Consider the following 19,607-nt stretch of genomic DNA (forward strand, 5'->3'; position numbering starts at 1 on the left):
GCAAAAATAACAAGTGAGAGTGTAACTCAGAATAATGCAGACCTCAACCCTAATCCTTAAAATTAACACAACTTGAGCCCCAAAACATAACATTGGGTGAAAACGCCTCTAACCTAATATCTAAAATCAATTAAGCCCTGAAATGCCACACTTACATTTTTAGTAAAAAAAAAAATGTTTCCTTTTTCTGCATAGATATATGGAGCTGAAGCAACAGAGTACTGAACATGAACATGTCAGGTCAGTCTTGGAGCAACAGCTGAGGGAGGAACGCCGAAGAGCAGAGGACAGAATACAGGAACTTGAAGAAAACATGAACAGGTGAGTAACACGGATAATGGAGACCACCTAAAGATTACTGTGAATTAATGGAGCTTGCAAGAGAATGGTGGTCAGGCCAGTAGTATCAAGGTAGTCTTGACAAAGTTATGTTAAGTCTTTTATGTGAAGTTTATAACATCAATGTTTTGACCGACACAGTCCACCTTTTGAGACTGCTTACCAAACATTTGGTACCAGCACACAATCCAGTAAAACATATCTTGGTTCTCCACAAGGTAGCAGTAGTATAGTAAAACAAAAGGTCAGTAGGCACTCTTTAAACAGGTGTAAACTCTTAAAGTGTAGATTTTATTATCTCAATGTTTTCGTGGGTTGCAGCCCACCTTTCTCAAGGCAACCAGTACCAGGCTGACACCCGCCAAAACATCGGTATAATAAAACCTACACTTTAAGCGTTTACTCCTGTTTGAAGACCTCTGAGTGCCTGCTGAACTTTTGCTATACTACTGCTGCCATGCAGAGACCGTGTATGTGTTGCTATAAGTGACATACTTTCTCACATATCTAATCAACAAAGCCCACTGTTTGTGCTGCCTTAGTTTGAAATGAGCCAAATGTTGACGAATGGGGTGAAATAAAAATTTTTGGGGGGTCTTTCTCTTGCAGATTGGGTACGCAAGATTGGTCAGTCCAAGAGGAAAGTGTTGCTCCACATGAGTTGTCATTGCTGATGGAGCCACACGATGCACCAAATGTTAAGGTGAACAAGCAGAATCTACTTTATCGGCTTGATCAGAGAAATGTTTATTACAGCTTTCTGTTACCATTTGTGTATTTGCACTTTGTGATATCATCATACATTCTCCAGCTCTGCTGCCACTGCTTATTTCTCCTTCGAAAAAAGTAGAAATTTCCTGGCTATCCAACAGTTTCATTACTTTGTTGTTGACCTGGAACAAGCATGAGAGCTCCGTAGTTAAAGGAAAGCTGTGAGGATAGACAACAGCCAGTATAGATTTTTTTTTTTAGAAAGGTGCACTCTGTAGCGGCATCTTGCTGGTCCATGCTCCAGGTAGCTAGTAAATCGCTGACCAGGAACAATCAATGCTGTCGGTCAAGTCTAACTTCCTGTGCCTCATAGTAGCTACAGATCATTGACTCACTGAGAAGCACAGCCAGGAACAAGATGACAGTCCTTGAGTCTGCATGCTTGGAAATCAAATAAGCAGTGGGATCTTCTATATTTTGTATCCACACAATTCCCTTTAAAAGGAAAGTAATTAATGGGCTCTGCTTAGATACTGTTGTGCACTCTGAGGATTTGGGAGACAGTGGTATGAGAATGAGACTGCAGATGAGAGGCTCATGGTAAGAAAACCAATGGAGGCAAATATGACTTTTACATGAGTAACACTGCACAGTTTAAATATATTAAGGCTGAGTATTACATTCAGGGTTCATTCTGCTAATTCTTTTATTCCTGATAATCCTGAAACCTTTTTGTTTCTTGCTATAAAAAATCCTCTTTGGTTTCCCTTCCCCATCATGCATGTGCCCAGTACCTCTCTTCAAAAATCTTGTAGTCATTCTTTGACATTTTCCTTTTTTTCAGGCAAGAAGCTCATCGCTGAAAAGACTACTACGACTTGTGTTCTGCTCTCGCACCAAAACACCCCTGCTGGCTTCGTTGTATCTATTACTTATTCATGCACTACTATTGTTGTGTTTAACTGGGCATCTCTGAGAGCATACGCTTTTACCACAAAGGGATGGCATGGGAGTTGAGGAGCACCAACCAGGCCTCATGCTCCTATAATCAGGAATTGGAGCTGAAGCCATGACTAGCGCCAAGAGATTACTATTATCATAGTTGTGTCTTCACGGAAAGTGTGGTATGGCATCATATCTCAGGCTCAGGGCTACACCACTATAAATTCTGAAGAATGATGTCGGCAGCATCACTGGATGCAACATACAGTTTTCTATGACACAGCTATCTAAAAAGTTAGCATGCTTTTAAAATGTTTTCAACTCCTTTAACTGTTGACAAGCATAGACGTCTAGCCCAGTTCACCTTTGTTGCCTTTTCCACAACTCGTAAACTCTCTTTATTCCCTGTATGATCTCAGAAATGATGTTTAATCTGCAGGATGTTGTGTCCTCTCTTTGATTGTGCTGGATGTTGTGTCCTCTCCTTGATTGTGCTAAATTAGGAGGGAGAAGTTGTGTAAACCTGTAAATAATCTGTTAATGAGAATGTTGCATATTTATATATTAGCAGTTACTGTTTTTTTTTCCATTTTGAAAGAGCCTGTTGGGAGAGCTTGTATTTATTATCACTAATGCACATTTTATTGTGTGCATTTGCAATCTTTCATTCCTGTCTGTGTATGTATTTGCCTATAAATACAGTTTTTTTTGTTTTTTTTTGCATATGAGTAATTTGCACAGACTTTTACATATCCTCATGACTTTCTGCATCAGGCACTTACAGTTCCATATAGATAACAAAGCCCAGTGAACGTGTGATTGCACACATCTTTTGATTATCTGGTAATATGCACACAACAATTATCACAACTAATTGGATTATATTGGCTTTCAGGAAGCTGCCCATCCACTATACAGATTGATTATAAAATCTTTGTACGAGCTCCTAAAAACATGTAATATGAGAAAAAGTCTAAGCAATCCCATTAATCTGTATGAAATCAGGCAGGCCCTTGCATTACACAGTTGGAGCTAAAGGAAATTGTACAAATAGATTGTATAGTATATGGGCAGCTTCAGAGACATGGACATTGGGCTTAATCCTTTAAATGGGGGGAAAGAAAGGAATACTGTATGAGACAGAGCTTGAGATTTTTTTAAAGTGATTTAATAGTTTTCATGATAAAGTAATCCTAATGATTCTTTAAAAATCAGCTTTTACACAAGAGGGGAAACTGAGCAGGAAACTTACACACTGCTGTAGAAATGTGTGGGGGCTTTGTGTGAATCCAGTTCGCCCAAGTCCGTGCAATACGGAGACTGATACACCCCTCTCCTGGACAAATAATTTTCGATAGGGGCATTCACAGCCCCTTTGTGATGTCGGTTGGGGAATGCCCCCGCTGCAACAGATTGGGCTCTGAGGGGGTAAGGGGCTGAGGGTCACAGTTTTGAGTGGGCTTGGGTAAACTCCTATGAACTGGGTTCACATCAAGTCCCCGTATTTTACTGGTGAGGGGGGGAGCAGATGGTCCCAGCATAGATATGGATTTAACACTCCTAGTAGTACCGAAATATTCAAAGGAAGGGTTTTGTCTGATGAAGTGTGCCAAGGCTATTGGGCTGATTGGGGATTGTTTGATAAGATTTACTGTACACCAATGCTGTTTGCACCATGATATCTAATGCATGATTTTATGTACAGTGTATATATACATATATAATGTGCCTGGTCTTGTTTGCTGATGTACTGAGGGAAAATGCCTCAATGTTAATTCTATTATACTTCTTGTTTTTTTTAAGTGGTTATTTCTGTTTTTCAAAGTAATCGGTGTTATCTTTTGAGTGTTTGTGTATAATTCTTCAATATGATTTCCCCAGTCTTTACCTGCTTTTATATGATTGATCCATGTGATCAAACACATTCCATGATGACATTTTTTTGAAAGCTGTCACACATTTTTCCCCAGTCTTGTTAGAAAAGCTTTAATTAAGGCCACCAATTAATGTAAAAGGCTATAGTAATAAGGGCATCAGCATTGCACAAATCGCACTGACATCCATAACACTGATTTAAATATCATGTCTGACACATTGAAATAAGCAGCGTGAGTGAACAGAGGGGATTTTAGGTAATTACACACGCAGTACTTTTTAATAATAAGTCAGCTTCCTCAAATATTATTTTTTTCACTATTTTGCAGTGCTGGTCTCCTTATAACCCTGAAGCCAAAATGTAATTGCTAGTTTTGAATTGGAGCCTTGCTGAAAAAGCCACTTGTAGAGCTTTCTTGCTAGATGTTATGGCTGTAATTAATGGTCGCTGTGAAACAGTGTAGTTTAGGGATCAGGTTAAATTTGCAAAGGTAACACACCAGGTTAGGGATTTTTTTTCCAAAGAAGTGTCAGTCCAGTCAGATTTAAAAAATAGTCACTTGGCTAAAATAAAACTGCTAATCCATGTGTTAAAGCTTTATGAATTGAGCCTATTGTGCCCCAATCTCTATCCACAAAGATTAAAGGTTATGGCTTACCAGGACATTCTGAAAACCTATTGGAAATTAAAGACAGCGTTTATGTCCCTTTGACTTGTAAGCATTGTATTGCCTATAAAACTGACGGCTAGCATAACGCAGATGTACAGAGGCAGCTGGTTGTACAATGAGTACAGACTGGCAGCCAAAGTGTAGCCAGCCTGCCCAAGCCATACTGGTAATTCTTGTTTCCAGACAGTTTTCCTATCTGCCTAAAGCATTGTCGAAGGGCCAAGACAGCACTGATGGTAAAAATGTCCAGTGAGAGTCTTTCAAAAGCATGTCTCAAATGCACTGTAGCTGGTAAAGTGATAGCCTCTTGTTATACCATGCCATGAATAGATTATTTTTCACCTGTAATTCATATATAAACAGTGGGATTGATTTATGAAAAATGCATTTAAAAATAGAGCAATGGGTCCTTTTTCTCCTAAGATCCAATCATTTGGGTTTGATTGTGCTCATCTTTAATTCTGAATAATAAAAGGATGAACCTGCCTGGTCTTTGTAGGAAATCACACTCTCCTTTTTCTCCAGTTTTCATAAATTAGCCAAAGTGTATGCATTTGTATAGCCATTCTGTTATGTAAGGAACACGTCTTCTCTCCTGATTAGAAACTGCGACAGACCAGGTTTCTGATTACCTCTGTGATGACAGGGAAATGTTGATAAACATTTTAATTACAAATAAAAGTATTTTTTTTAATTAACTGGATTGATTGTCCTAACTTTTTTCCATTCCAACCAATATGTACATTAATGCATGGAAAGCATGTTAGGCCTTGCTAACTACATTGGGGAAAAAAAGTATTTAGTCAGCCACCAATTGTGCAAGTTCTCCCACTTAAAAAGATGAGAGAGGCCTGTAATTGGCATCATAGGTAGACCTCAACTATGAGAGACAAAATGAGAAAACAAATCCAGACAAAGACCTCTGTCATTGCCAACAAAGTATATATAACAAACTATTGAGATGACCTTTTGATATTGATCAAATACTTATTTTCCACCATAATTTGCAAATAAATTAGTTCCAAATCAGCCAATGTGATTTTGTCTGGATTTGTTTTCTCATTTTGTCTCTCATAGTTGAGGTCTACCTATGATGCCAATTACAGGCCTCTCTCATCTTTTTATGTGGGAGAACTTGCACAATTGGTGGCTGACTAAATACTTTTTTGCCCAACTGTAACAGGGTTATTCACAAAAGGGTGAAGAGTTTGGAGAAGGCAGGAGAAGTGAACAATCTAGGACAGCATTGCTGAGCAGGAAAGTGAGCTGAATTGGAGAATTTTTCCAAATCGGCTATTTTGTCCTAGATTGTTCACTTCTCCTGCCTTCTCCAAACTATTCACCCTTTTAGTGAATAGCCCTGTAAATGTATGAGCTGACTTTGGATACATAAACAAAGTGAATGTCTAGTATACTGTTAGTCAGCCCACTGCGTGCTTAATAGCCCTAGCTCCAGGGAAATGTCTAATAGGTGGAGCTGACCTGGCTATTCCATGAAAAGTTCACTTAATATTTTGTCTATGGTCAATGAATTTGCACTGAGCCCTTGAATAGCTTAGAAGCTGTAGTCAACAATAATTTCCTGGTTCCCTGCAAACATCTCTCTCAACTATCTCAATGGTTCCAGGCCGGAAGGGTAACAGCTGGCTTTGTCTTAGTACTGACCTTCCTGGAGCTTGCATGCACAATTTGTATGCTTACCCTAATATCAGGCTCTATATTACAGGAAACAGGAATACAGAAAAAATACAGGAAGCAACTGTATTTTTTCCTGGTTGATCTGTGGCCAGCCACTTCCTGCTCTTCCCCCATCTACTGGCTTGTAATAAGGCAAGGAGACCAGGAAGAGGTTTGATCCTTTTCTCCTCTGATTATAGTGCTTACTTTTAAGGATCAGTGGGACTCTGTGTAAAAAAAAAAAAAAAGAACAATCATTATCTATTGACCTCTATTACTGATCTGTATCCCCGTTACAGTTTGAGAGTAATAAAGGCACATACTGATGAAGGCAGAAATGACAGGGTAGCTGTATGATCTCCTGCTTTAACCGCCCATGTGAATGAAGCCTAAAAGTCCTGCTTAAGAGTACATGCAACAACCAGGGTCATGCCATGATGGCACTAGCAGTGAATCAAATGGTATCAAGCCTCAAAATGTACTAATTGCTATTATCTATTGCTTGAGTTTGTTCCCCTCTTCTGGCCACTTCTGAACATTTGTGGCTAAATTGGACAGGTGAACTTTATAGAGTTCTCTTGTCCAACTTAGCAGAGGTTGGCAAATGTTGAAAAGAGTCAGAAGTCTCTCTATAGTTTGGCAAACCTGAAACCATCACTCTTCATTGGCGATCTGTACAGCTGAAAAGTAGTTCTGCATATACAGTAAAGCATGCTGTCCCCAACAGCCCATGTTAGCAGTAGTTTTTACTAAAATACTCAGGTCATAAGGGCTGAGTGTGCTCATAAAGGCATTGTCATTCAGGTATGTCTAGGGCAATGTGTTATTGAAATACAGCCCAACCACAAGATGCCAACTATAAACTTTATCAGCCTGCTCTTTGTGCCAATCTAAAAGCTCAAATCTGGATCTAGAGGATGTCACTGGATCTCTAAACACCAGTTGTTAATATTACCCCCATGTGAACTATACAGACGTGGACAAGTTTCTTAGTACCCTTACAGCTCAATCAGACAGTGCTTCATTCTTTCTGAAAAGTGATACAATAAAAATCAATTGTCCCAACATACCTGCATGCCTTTGGTATATCATAAAGTAAAGCAAAGAAAGTGTGAAAAGAGATACATTATTGCTTGCTCTTTAAAGATATTCTAAAATGACCTGGACAGATTTGTTGGTGCCCCTAGAAAATAAGCCATTGGATCATAATGATATTTCAGACTAACGGTTTTCTATCATTAGTATCGCACATGCTAAACATTGTAATCAGACCGTCAACCTATTTAAATGGGGGAAAAGTAGTCACACTGATGTTTGGTATTATCGCATACACCACACTGAACATGGACAAGAGAAAGCAAAGGAGTTGTCTGAGAAGTTAAGAAAAAAAAAATATGGATAGACCAGTATGTCAAAAGTAAAGGGTATAGCACCATCTCCATCCAGCCAGCTGTGACTATAGTCATGGGAGTGTAGCCAACCTCTAGCATTAGTTTTTAATTAAAATGCTCACATGACATAGGTGGTTAAGCATGCGTATATGGGAATTATCACTCAGATATGTCTATGGCAGTGTGATATCTAAATACAGCCTGACCACAAGATTTTACCAGCCTGAAGAGCCTGCTCCCCTTTAAAAAGAGATCAAATCTGGATCTAGAGTATGCCACTGTCGAAGTCACTGGAGACTTCTTGTGTAATTCAGGAAAACCAGCTATAGGTGTTGAAATATACAAGCATAATGTAATGAACTCACTTTCCTGACAAAAAAAAAAATGTACCTCAAAGAACCCTGCCCACTTTTACTATGCTGAAATGATCCGCATATGTAAGAATCTAGCATTGCTGTCAAATAACGAAAAAGGGTTTACACTAATAAGAATTATATATAAAGTTGAAAAAAGACAACATATTTGATCACATATGTCATAACATTTGTTTTTGTTAACATATACAGTATATCATTAGTTTAGATTTTAAAAATCCCCAAACGCCAGTAGGAAAAATGATCTCAATGTGAACTATACAGACATAGACAAGTTTGTTAGTACTCTTGCAGCTCATTGAAACTATGGGGGTGATTTACTAACCTAAACACACGCACGCACTAGGTGCGTGTGATTTTTACACAGCAAAACGTATTTATCAACCAAAAAGTCTCTAAAAGCATATTTCCACTAATGCCATATATGGAAAAATCATGCACATGATGCATATATAATGCTGCTTCACAGTTTAGACAAAAATGGTTAGATCATGCATTTACATTCCTTGCATTCATCAACGCAAGCAACACAATGTAGAGCTAATTTGCACAACATCACCTTGCTATTCATGCAGGGCTTTGCACAACACACCTATTGGGGGTGTACACACTACAAAGTTGTCTAGATTCCACCAATAGATCATGCTGGGAGGGAACACACTACAGAGGTGTATACTTGTTCGTGGCGTGTTTATAAGGTTAGTAAATCAACCCCTTTATGTTAGATAGCTTGAGTACACAACATATGAGTTGGGACCCCCCATAAAAAAGTTTTTGGTGCTCACAGACTATAAAAATCATATGTATTCATTGAGACGCTACTGAGGAGCGTACTTTTTGAAATGCTAAAAGAGAAAAAAAAATCTAACATTTGAAGTCCCCAAAAGAAATAATACCCTGATGCCTTAAAGGAGAACTATGGGGTCAGGGCTTTTCCCCATAGTTCTCCTTAGGATAACGGGAACTGTTATCACCTCCAATATACCATTTGATCTGTACTTGGTGTTGTGGGTTTCTAAGATTATACCGTACAATCTTTTGATCAATAATGTTGTTTTTGTTGCCAGGATGGATACATAGACTTCATGGAGTATGTTGCAGCACTCAGTCTTGTACTTCGAGGGAAGATTGAGCAAAAGTTGCGCTGGTATTTCAAGCTCTATGATGTGGATGGGAATGGTTGCATTGACAGACATGAGTTGCTAAATATAATCAAGGTTAGAGTTTGCTAGATAAACATTAATGAGAATAATATGTATTGAATGCAGATGTTTTAAGATATATGTACACATTTTGGGGTCTCCATCAAATCCAACCACCTAACTTCCCCAAAAAAATGATTAAACCTTAAAGTGACCCTAAACACAGGAGTTATATCTTTAAAATGCATTCAAGTACCTTATCTATTACCAAAAGTGTAGCTTATACAGGTGAAACTCGAATAATTAGAATATCGTGCATTTCACTAATGCAACTTAAAAGGTGAAACTAATATATGAGATAGACTCATTACATGCAAAGCAAGATAATTCAAGCCGTGATTTGTCATAATTGTGATGATTATGGCTTACAGCTCATGAAAACCCCAAGAACCCCAAATCCACAACCTCAAAAAAGTAGATTATTACATGCAATCAATAAAACAAGGATTGTACATAGAACAATATCAGATCAGACCTCTGAAAAGTACAAGCATGCATATGTACTCAGTACTTGGTTTGGGCCCCTTTTGCAGCACTTACTGCAATTACTTTTGCACGATATTCTAATTATTCGAGTTTCACCTGTATGTGTATCACTCAGTTGGAGATCATCAAATCATCTCTGAATTGAATATTTTTCAAAGATATTCTGAAATGGTTTGGACGGATGTGGTAGTACCCCTGGAAAAGATTATTCATAATAAAATTATAGTGATAGTTCAAACAAACTATTTTCTATAATTAGTATCACACATGTCTTAAATCTTGTCAGTCAACCAGCCTAATTACATGAACAAAAGTAGCCTCTCTGCTGTTTGGTATCATCATGTGCACCACACTAACCGTGGACCAGAGAAAGCAAGGGAGAGTTGTCCAAGGAGTTTAGAAAGGAAAAATGAATAGACCAGCATGTCAAAAGTAAAGGGTATAATACTATCTCTTTCCACCTTGATGTTCCTGTGACTACAGTCTGTGGGAGTGTAGCAAACCTTTCTGGACATTGCCACAAGAGGAAAATAAACCCCATATTGAACAGTACAGTGTGAATGGTAGACCTAGAGGCAAGGAAAAATCAAAGAGATCAAAGCTGAACTCCAAGGTCTAAGTACATCAATTACTGATAGCACCCTCTGTCACTTTTTGTGTGACTGTGGACTCAAAGAAAGAAGACCCAGGAGGACTCCACTGTTGAAAGAAAAATATTAAAAGGCCAGAGCAGAATTTGATAAAATGCACATTAAAAAGCCACAATGCTTCTGTGGAAATGTCCTTTGACAGATGAGAAAACATTGGAGTTTATTGGCTAGTCACATCAGCTCTATGTTCACAGACAAAGAATAAAGAAAATAACCCCAGACCTACTGTGAAACATGGAGGAGGCCTGGTTATTTTTTGAGGCTGCTTGTGGCATGGTCATGGCCTTGAATTTTTGCAGGGCACAACGACAAGCCAAGACAATGTCAATGAATTCTGGAGCGAAACCTACCGCCCAGTGTCAGAAAGCTCTGTCTCTGGTCTTAAAGGCTTGTTATAAGCTTATGCGGTTACCATCTTTTTCTAAAGCTCTGTCTCAGATGCAGGTCGCGGGTCCTCCAACAAAATAGTGACCCACAACATACAGCTAAAAGAATGGTTAGGAAAACATTGTACTATTCTGAAGTGGCTATGAGCCCTGATCTAGGGAACATGCAGTTTGGAGAAGGCACCCGTCACATCTGAGACAGCTGAGCAAAACTATCTGCTTGCAGGTGCAGAAGTCTTATTGAGAGCTACAGAAATCACTTGTTTGCAGTGATTGCCTCTAAAGGTTGCTTGCTGTTTGCAGTGATTGTCTCTAAATATTTAAGGGTCCCATCAATTTTGTCCGTGACATTTTCATTTGTTTTATTATTTAAAGGGTTAGTTCACCTTTTTTTTAAAAATGGCATACAGTCCATTAGCCTCACTGTATACCCATTAACTAATAAGCTTCTAAAAATATGAATTCATGTAGGCTCAATACCTGTAGGCCATTTGCCCCACCAGTGAAACTCCCCCCATTAACTCTTAATATTGTGCACAGCTCCATCTTGTGTTGTTTCTAGGACAAGCCAGCCATTGGATGATCGCCCCTAAGCAGACCAATTGCCATCCTAGAAACAGCACAGGTATGGAACCTACATAAATTAATATTTTTAAAAGTTGATTAGTTTATGGTTATATAATAGGGCTTATGTACTGGGTATGCTATTTCTAAAAAGGTGAACTAACCCTTTAAAATATTCTGTTGAATCAAAAATCAAAATCAAAGTCTGATTTTTATAAAATATAGAATAAATAGTGATGGATGCCAATTGCTTTTTCATTTTCAAGTTATTTCTGAGAAAACAGTGGGTTCTACAAAAAAGATGAAGGGCCCAAATTATTGATTATTGCAAACATTTTAGAAAACGTTATTGCGGATCCTGAAGTGCTTCTGTCCTGAAGATATTGATGTATTCCTTGCCAACAATTTTAAGAAACTGGAGGATCTGCTTTCATTATAACACCTGGATCAGTCTTAGGGTTGGTGTACACTGGCTTTAAGCTGCATTTGCCATGTGTTTTACATTGCATTTACAAGTGCTTCCTGGGGGATACAAACGTCTGAGTTTTAGATTCACAGCCCATTATGGCTACTAGATGGAGCCGAGAAACATAGGAATTTCACACCACTGTGCACCACCATGGACAGTACTGCAGCACTACACAACACTCACAGGTAATTTACGTGAGAACCCTTCAGTGCTGCAGTACGGTCTGACCGATATCAGAGAAGAGGAAGGCAGGAATATCATCACACTGGCCAAGGCAGTTGGAAATTAAGATATTAAATGTTTAAATAAAAGTGTAAATATTTTTTTAAATTGTTGCGGTGGTGTGGCTTCATATTGGGTGTCTAGGGGGTGAAGACTGAATATCGGCTTTAAAGAACTCCAAGGGAAAATTGTATTAACCCTTGCAGTGGGGCTACCCCCACACTGCAAGGGTTAACTGCTCATTTTGGTTAAGGGAGGAAAATAATAAATAATTATACTCTGATCCTCCAAGCTGGCTGGCTGTGACATTGCTCTCTTCAGCTCTCTCCTTCTCTGTTCCAGTGATGTCCCTCTGTGTCCTCACATCCTGTGCACTATGTATAGAACATGATGACTCAGGGAACTTAGACCACTGCAGAGGATGGGAAGCAAGGCTCTAGGGACCAGTCTAAGAACAAGCCGGCTCGAAGAATCGGGTGAGTATAACCTTTTATTTCCTTCCTGGACCAAAAATGTTGCATGAAATTCTTCTATAAGGTAAATGATACAATAAATATTACACATGTGTGCTGAAAATACACTGCAGTCCCTCTTAAGCTAACTAAGGATATTTTCAGAACCCTTTGTGCTAAAAAATGCATGCTATGTACCAAGTATTAAAGTGGTGACATCTCATTCTGTGTTTGCATATTATATGAACAATGGAAAACATGACTTTTTCTTCCTCCTTTAATTACACGACCACTATTGAGTTTACTTGAAACATAGGCAGAGGTCATTGAAAACATTCAGGTTAACAAAATATCTCTAAACCAGTTTGCTCCAAAGAACAGAGGTTAATCCAAACTTATTTAACAAGCAGCTATACCGGAGTTAAATTATGATTTGTTATCAGTTATTTTATTTATTTTTTACAATAGGAAACAGATGTACCCTTGGAATTCATTGGGAGGAATATAATAAAATTGGGGCAAACAGAATCTGAAGCAGTTGCCCATAGTAACCAATCAGCTTCTCTCTTCAGTTTGTTCAGTGAAGCATTGAAAATGGAAGAGAAAAGCTGATTGGTTGCCATGCACAGCTGCTCCATATTCTGTGTGCTCCAGTTTTGATCAATTCCTCTCATCATATCTTACATTGCAGTGGTTCTAAAGTAGTACATTGCTTCACTTTCCACCTTATCATTGCTCTGGCTGTATGCCCACCCGTCATTGAACTTTGCTGCAGGAAAAAATAGGTAATGTATTAATGTTTAGTTTGAAGGCATTGTATTTTACTTTCTTGTTCATAATCCAAATACCTGCATGAATGCACCTAAACTATTTAAACATTTTGAGAGAATAATCTATTCCACCTTTTCTCTTAGTTTGACATTTACAATGTTACATTAAAATGATAGCACACAAACTAGAGTCAGATCTATATACTGTGACTCAAGAACCACAGAAGGGGAAGTCGAATTTTAAAGCCACGGAATAAAGGAGAGGAACTGTGACAACAGGAAGTCAGCAGAGACGAAATAGCCAGCCAACCGCATATTATAGGAAACAGAACAACTTAAATAGATTGTTGAATGCACCATATCGAAGAGAGATAAAGACGACTCTGAAAGGTAAGGCAAACCTTTATTTATGGTAAAATGTCGGTAGAGAAAAAATGGTAGTCATATGCATGCATAGTTGCCAGTCTTTTTCAAGTAGATGCATTGATTAAACATAGCTGCTTTTGGGAAACCTAAACTGAGAGAAATACAGAAGCTGCCATTGGTCACCTCCTTTTAAAAGGTTAGTTGTTTGACTGTCTCTAGTGTTAATATTTTCTGGAACAAGCATGCAGATTAGAAGGCCAGGGTGGAATCTGGATTCCTAATCTGCGTACATGTTCCAGATCAGTGCCTCAGGACGGTGAGTGGAAACCACTGCATCAGGAAGGTTACAATTTCAGAAGGAGAAGCCAACAATGGCAGCCTCCACATTCTCTCAGTAGAGGATTTAAATCCCCCAATGGCAGCCTTTCCTGAACGCCAGTGATCAGCTGGGGAAATTCAATGCAGCCAATCAGTGAATCCTCACCAAGGAAGATCCACTGGGCCAGTTTGCTCTGGCCTACTAACAGTTGTGGAGAGAACAATAAAATAAGCTTGATCAACTGATGATCCTCTTGTATGTACATATATCTGTTGGCTAGAACTTGATATTAAAAGATAATTAAAGCCTCGGGTGTTTTTGCATATATCTACTGCTAACAAGCAGTAGATATATGCAAAAAGTGTAAAAAAAACAAAAACCCTGCTTTGAAAAGGGATAATACTTACCTGTGTCTTCCCCGCACGCTCCCGTCCGAAAATGTGAAAAATATCGGGCGGTCGCAAAGCATCTTGGGGCGGGCGAATGCGCAGATCACATTTTTGGCCCGGTTCGTGAGGAGAGACACAAGGTAAGTCTATGGACGCGTGCACCTGCTTGCAGACACCGTGGGACAGGAAGTGCCAGCAAGGACAGAGGAGTCAGCACTGGATCGGAGACCCGCAGCAGCGCTGGAGGGACAGATGAAAAGCACAAGAAAGAAGAAGAAGATCGGATTAAGAAACATAATTTAAGGTAAGTGCTGACGTTAACATTGGGGGGTGGGGAAATTTTTTTTTACTTTAATGTCACTTTAATAGCTGCCATGATTTGAATATGATTATGTAAGACATTGATCTGCACAATACACTACATATAAAATATGTTGTATTTTCCCAGAGTGTACACTACATTGTAGTACAAAAGGCAACATAGCAACCCTCCAATTTCATGGTACTTAAGTCCCCGTTGTGACAACCATGTCCATCCAGGTTTTTCTCTCCAACATGCGATGGAGGAAAAAAATGAAATTACTGGACCCATGTTGATCTATGGGGAGTCAAATGTCAGTGGACACGTGTATGTTTACATCAAATTACCCCCGATTTGCCACAATCAGGTCCGCCAAAACGGAACTCTGCTCTGTTTGGTTTTGCGGGTCTGGCCGGAGTTGGGGGTAACTGGATGTAAATGGATGCACATGGATATAGATCTGGCTGCCCATAGACTAATGGTGCCCGTGCACCTTACGATTATCATTCAATTTCCAAACGAGATTGGGCTTTCGTACGATAATCGAGCAGTTAATAGGAAGTGAACGAACACAATTGCTGTACAACTGGGTGAATTTCCTCGATCGGTCAGGCTGTAAAACTTTTTTCGAATCTTACGAAATTCGATGGATTAGTGGCGTTTTCGTATAAAAAAAAAACTGCATCATGAACACTGCACATGCGCAAACCAAAATCTGTTCTGCCGATCGATGAAAATTCGATGACAGGATGAAAGAAATCGAACGATAATTATAAAATATAATTATACTAAGTATTTAAAACAAGGCTGGAGACATACGGGGGTTGTTTTATTAAAGGAAAATTAGCTGTTCACTTTGCAAGTGAAAATTGACAGGGTTATTCACTCAGCTGCCAAAGGCAGCCAAGTGAATAACCGAGCCGAAGTGAACAGAGCCGAACGACGTTCAGCTATTCACTCCGGCTCAGTATGGCTGATTTCAGCCGTACATCGGCTGAAATCACCTGTCGATCGGCTGCCTTTGGTCAGTCGAATATGCTCTGCATGTTCGGCCGAGCCGAAGTGCAGAGGGACTTCGACTCAGCCGATCCAACATCTGGATCGGCTGAGCCAAAGCACCGGCAGCTCACTCGCTGCCGTTCTCCCCTATTCACATAGGGGCCGAACAGCAGTGAGTGAATTGCCGAACGCCGCAGAGTGGGGCATTCGGCTCGGCTATTCTGCTCGGTACCTCCGTGGTACATAGCAAATGGAATAGCAAATAAGTGAGAAGACTTTAAAAAAAAAAGTAAAAAAAATTGTTTTTAAATGTAAATACATTGGAAAATGAAAAAAATAATAATAATAAACAATTGGGCAGAGCTAGCAGTGACCGCTAGCTCTGCCTAACTGTTTCCTATTGGCCGGCACCTGCTACAGTCTTCTAGCAGGTCCCGACCAATGAATAACAACTGGGCGAAGACGGCCGTGACGTCACAGCCGGCTCTGCCCAGTTGTTATTGTTTAATGACAGATCAGCGTCCCTAGGTCATTTGGGGACGCTGATCTGCCGTACATCAGCCATGAGGCGCCGCCCAGCTGTCGCTTGCGGGACAAATGGCCAGCCTTCGGCAGGCTGTTTGCCCCACTCTGGCTATCACTTCGGCTCAGTCGTGCCGAAGCATATGCCTTTTGCTCGGCTGAGCCGCTCGGCCGCCTTTGGCTGATGTACGGGCTATAGTGAATAGCCCGTACAGCAGCCCTTCGGTTCGACTGAAGCGTAGGACTCCGGCGGCCAAAGAGAGCTGAAGGACCAGCCAAATTTACGGCTGGATTCTTCGGCTCTTTCGTGAATAACCCCCATAGTGAACAAGGTGAAGCTCTGCTGACTCCCATCATCCAATCACGTGTAAGTAAAAATACTGTTTTTTTTTAATTTTCCTTGCCTGTGATTGGGTATTCTTTGCAATGTGTATTTTCTCCACATTCCCTTAAAAAATGAACAGCCTATTTGCTATGGTATATAGTTCCAGTATAAGAAATGCTTGGGGCAGTTGATATGACTCCTCTTTAAACTAATCCGCAGACAAACTGTAACAACGCAACACAGAAATACAGGATTGTTACACATAGCTGATGAACTCACAGTAGTTCCACTTTTGTGCATTGTATACTTCATATAATTATACCACTATACGATACAGGACACAATTCATTAACAGGGCAGGCTATCAATGCCTTATATGCAGCATGTGCACTTATTATATATTTTCCAGTAACATTTTAGGTCACATTCTACGTTCCTCCATTTGTAGTTTACAGAAGTGTCAGCTCAGTAGCATTATGACTGTGCAGTTTTTAAAAAGGAAATGGCTGGCAACTAACAAACCTACAACTCTTTTCTGTAAAAGAAATTAACATTTTCAAGGGTTAGTGTATAGTGTATGAATCAGCGTACAGCTGGCCAAGGGGCTGAAAGGCCTAACTTGCTTGACTCCGCCCACTGTTCTAAAATGAGGAGCAAACCTCTTGTTTTTGGGGATTTGTGGTAAAAGTGAAAACTATAGATACCTTCCGCTTTAGAAAGACTCTGCTGGGCTTTGTACTAGTTTAGTTGGCTCCCCTGACAATAACCAGTCAGGTTATGCCAAAGTAAATAGATAAAAGTAATAATTTATTGTATATAGTGATTTTTGATTAGACAAAGGAATCCTTATTTCCTAAAAAATGTAATTATCCTTAGCCAAATCCACAGACGAGCTCAGCCTCCTCTCTCCAGCGCTGGCAGAAGTAATACAGCGCACGCCTGTTACTATTTATTTCCTGATTTTTGATTAGACAAAAGAACCAATTATAAACTGAAATATAACAATATTTTTGTGTTAAAATTAGCACCATTGTAATGCTGAAAATAATTGTGACTCAAAGGGTTGTTGATAAAGAGTTAATCTGATGTGATGATTTGATTTAACCTTTGATTTTATTTAATTTAAATAATGATTTTATATTATTTCATTTATCCTGATATGATGCTTGATGACTATATCTTCCTGATAAATGGCTGACAGCAGTGGTCCCCAGGACAAGACTAATGCAGTGACAAGAGAGGCTACCACTTTGGGGCGAAGTGGAGGTGATGGGAGGCATAGCTGGGCTGGAACATCTATTAATATCAGTTCTTCTGAAGACCCTGCTGTCAAACTGCAGATTGCACTGGCAGAGTGGGTTTCCATCTGTAATTCAATAGGCTTCATTGTTAGTATGACAACCAGTTTGCACTGTGTATCAGGAATGGTCACAGCATTTCCTAATACACAGAGTGTGACCGTTTGTTGAACTGATGGCTCATCCCCACAGATTACATCAGGTGAGTTGATATGGCAGTGTAATCTAAAGGGCTGGGGTGTCAGTTTGACAAAGGGTCCTACTCTGTGTATCAGGAGTTCTGATATCAGTTCCTGTATGAATGAAGGCTGCAAACAGTTTGCAGACTTCTTTCCTAAATTAGAGCATGAGTGCAAATTAACATTGAGTATCTTTTCAAATACAATTTAATCCTACTTCTTTTTGTTTTTACCTGAGATCTTCTTACACCTTACCTAGGTGCTTACGTATCTCCTCCGGCTGCAGCGCCCTCCCACATTGTTTACATCCCATTTGACATAAGGTGCATCCCACACCTGGGCAATTACATCCCATAGGCTTGAATGGAATGCACCATTACCACTGGAACAACAGTACAATTGAAGTGATTCAAGTCTATGGAATGCTACTGCGCAGGTGTGGGCAGCACTGCACTAGATTTTGCTTGGATGTGAACAGCGTAAGTAAACACCTGGGTGTGGGGAGGGCAACTTATGATATTTAGGGGGCTACGGAGTTGGGGCTGGGTGGTTTTTAGTTAACAATAAACGTAAAAGTGTAAATATCTTCATTCCTATGAGCTCAACAAAGTTGCACATACAATACATAGTATACAGTATCTTCAAATGTTACTAAGGGTAACCCGTGACAATCAGCAAGACAGTAGTTTAAGCACTTATCACTGCTTGTGTGCTAGTAGGCTATAGGCTGTTGTGCCCTTTTTCCACTTCAGTCAAATGACTTACTATTTGTTGCCTGTGTATTACAATGACTGCATGTCTACCACTGAAATATTGGTTTTGGGTAATCAGAAGCATTCTTATAAGGCAAGCTAAAATTTAGGTTTACTGGCTCTAATAAATGCACAATTAACTTTTTTTATACATCACTATACAGTACTTATATTGCTACATCAGGAGTAGAGGTAAGAATTGTCATATAAACCCTATTTTTTGCTTATAATTAAAGGAGAAGTATTGGAAGAGTAAAATGTACTTTTCCCAATACTTAGAGCCGGTGTGTGACACTGCAGCTGTCACACACCAGCTTTATAGCCCAAGAGCTGAGTGATCACAAACCGCTGATCGCTTAGCTCATAGTCTTACCAGCAGAGAGGGGTAACTGTCAGTCACTGATCCCCACAGGGATTCCCCTCCTCCCCTCTGTGTTCCTCCAGGGCTCATTGGAGGGACAGACAGGGGAGGGGGGCGGGCACAGCTGGCTATGGCTCTAGAGAGGCAGAGACAGCTGTCAATCAGGCAGCAGGGTGGATAACGACAATATTGTCAGGATCTTTACGGGCTGCAGTGCGACTCTGCGTTGTCAGCAAACAGCAGGCAGTAGCCCGCTATATGCTGAGTTTGGGCCACAGGAGTACATTTGTCAATGTCCTCCTGTGACTCACAGAAGAACTAAAGCCAAAAAATGATTTAGCTATAGTTCTTTTTAAAAAAAGGAAACAACATCTCTCCACTTCCTCCTGCAGCATAAATAGTAGCATTTAAATATGTTAAAAACTTTATTAGGACAAAAATAAATCATGGTACCACAGCAGAATAATGTGGCATGGTGATATTATAAGATGCATCCAATCATACCATACAATCTGCTCTATACTGACAAAGAATTCTGTAGCAGGAGGAATACCTTCAAATTACTGCTTAGACGCTATCATTAAAGGGTAATTCGGGAACCTACTATCTATATCC

General features: G+C 39.7%; 2 protein-coding genes across 2 annotated transcripts in view; both read left to right on the forward strand.

Annotated features, from left to right (window-relative positions):
• Nucleotides 1-2,453, forward strand: part of GOLGB1 (golgin B1) — a 41,164-nt gene extending 38,711 nt beyond the window's left edge. The window contains exons 14-16 of the mRNA XM_018564408.1: nucleotides 196-321; nucleotides 949-1,042; nucleotides 1,895-2,453. Of these exons, the coding sequence (XP_018419910.1) occupies nucleotides 196-321; nucleotides 949-1,042; nucleotides 1,895-2,026 (352 nt within the window). The 3' untranslated portion in view covers nucleotides 2,027-2,453. The remainder of the gene's footprint in view (nucleotides 1-195; nucleotides 322-948; nucleotides 1,043-1,894) is intronic.
• Nucleotides 2,454-13,326: 10,873 nt separating this feature from the next.
• LOC108793458 (src substrate cortactin-like) overlaps nucleotides 13,327-19,607 on the forward strand; it is a 41,882-nt gene continuing 35,601 nt past the window's right edge. The window contains exon 1 of the mRNA XM_018564409.1: nucleotides 13,327-13,571. The gene's annotated coding sequence lies outside the window, so the exon portion shown is untranslated. The remainder of the gene's footprint in view (nucleotides 13,572-19,607) is intronic.

The sequence above is a fragment of the Nanorana parkeri genome, unplaced genomic scaffold (assembly GCF_000935625.1).
Source record: "Nanorana parkeri isolate BGI_ZX_2015 unplaced genomic scaffold, ASM93562v1 scaffold749, whole genome shotgun sequence".
Taxonomy (NCBI): domain Eukaryota; kingdom Metazoa; phylum Chordata; class Amphibia; order Anura; family Dicroglossidae; genus Nanorana; species Nanorana parkeri.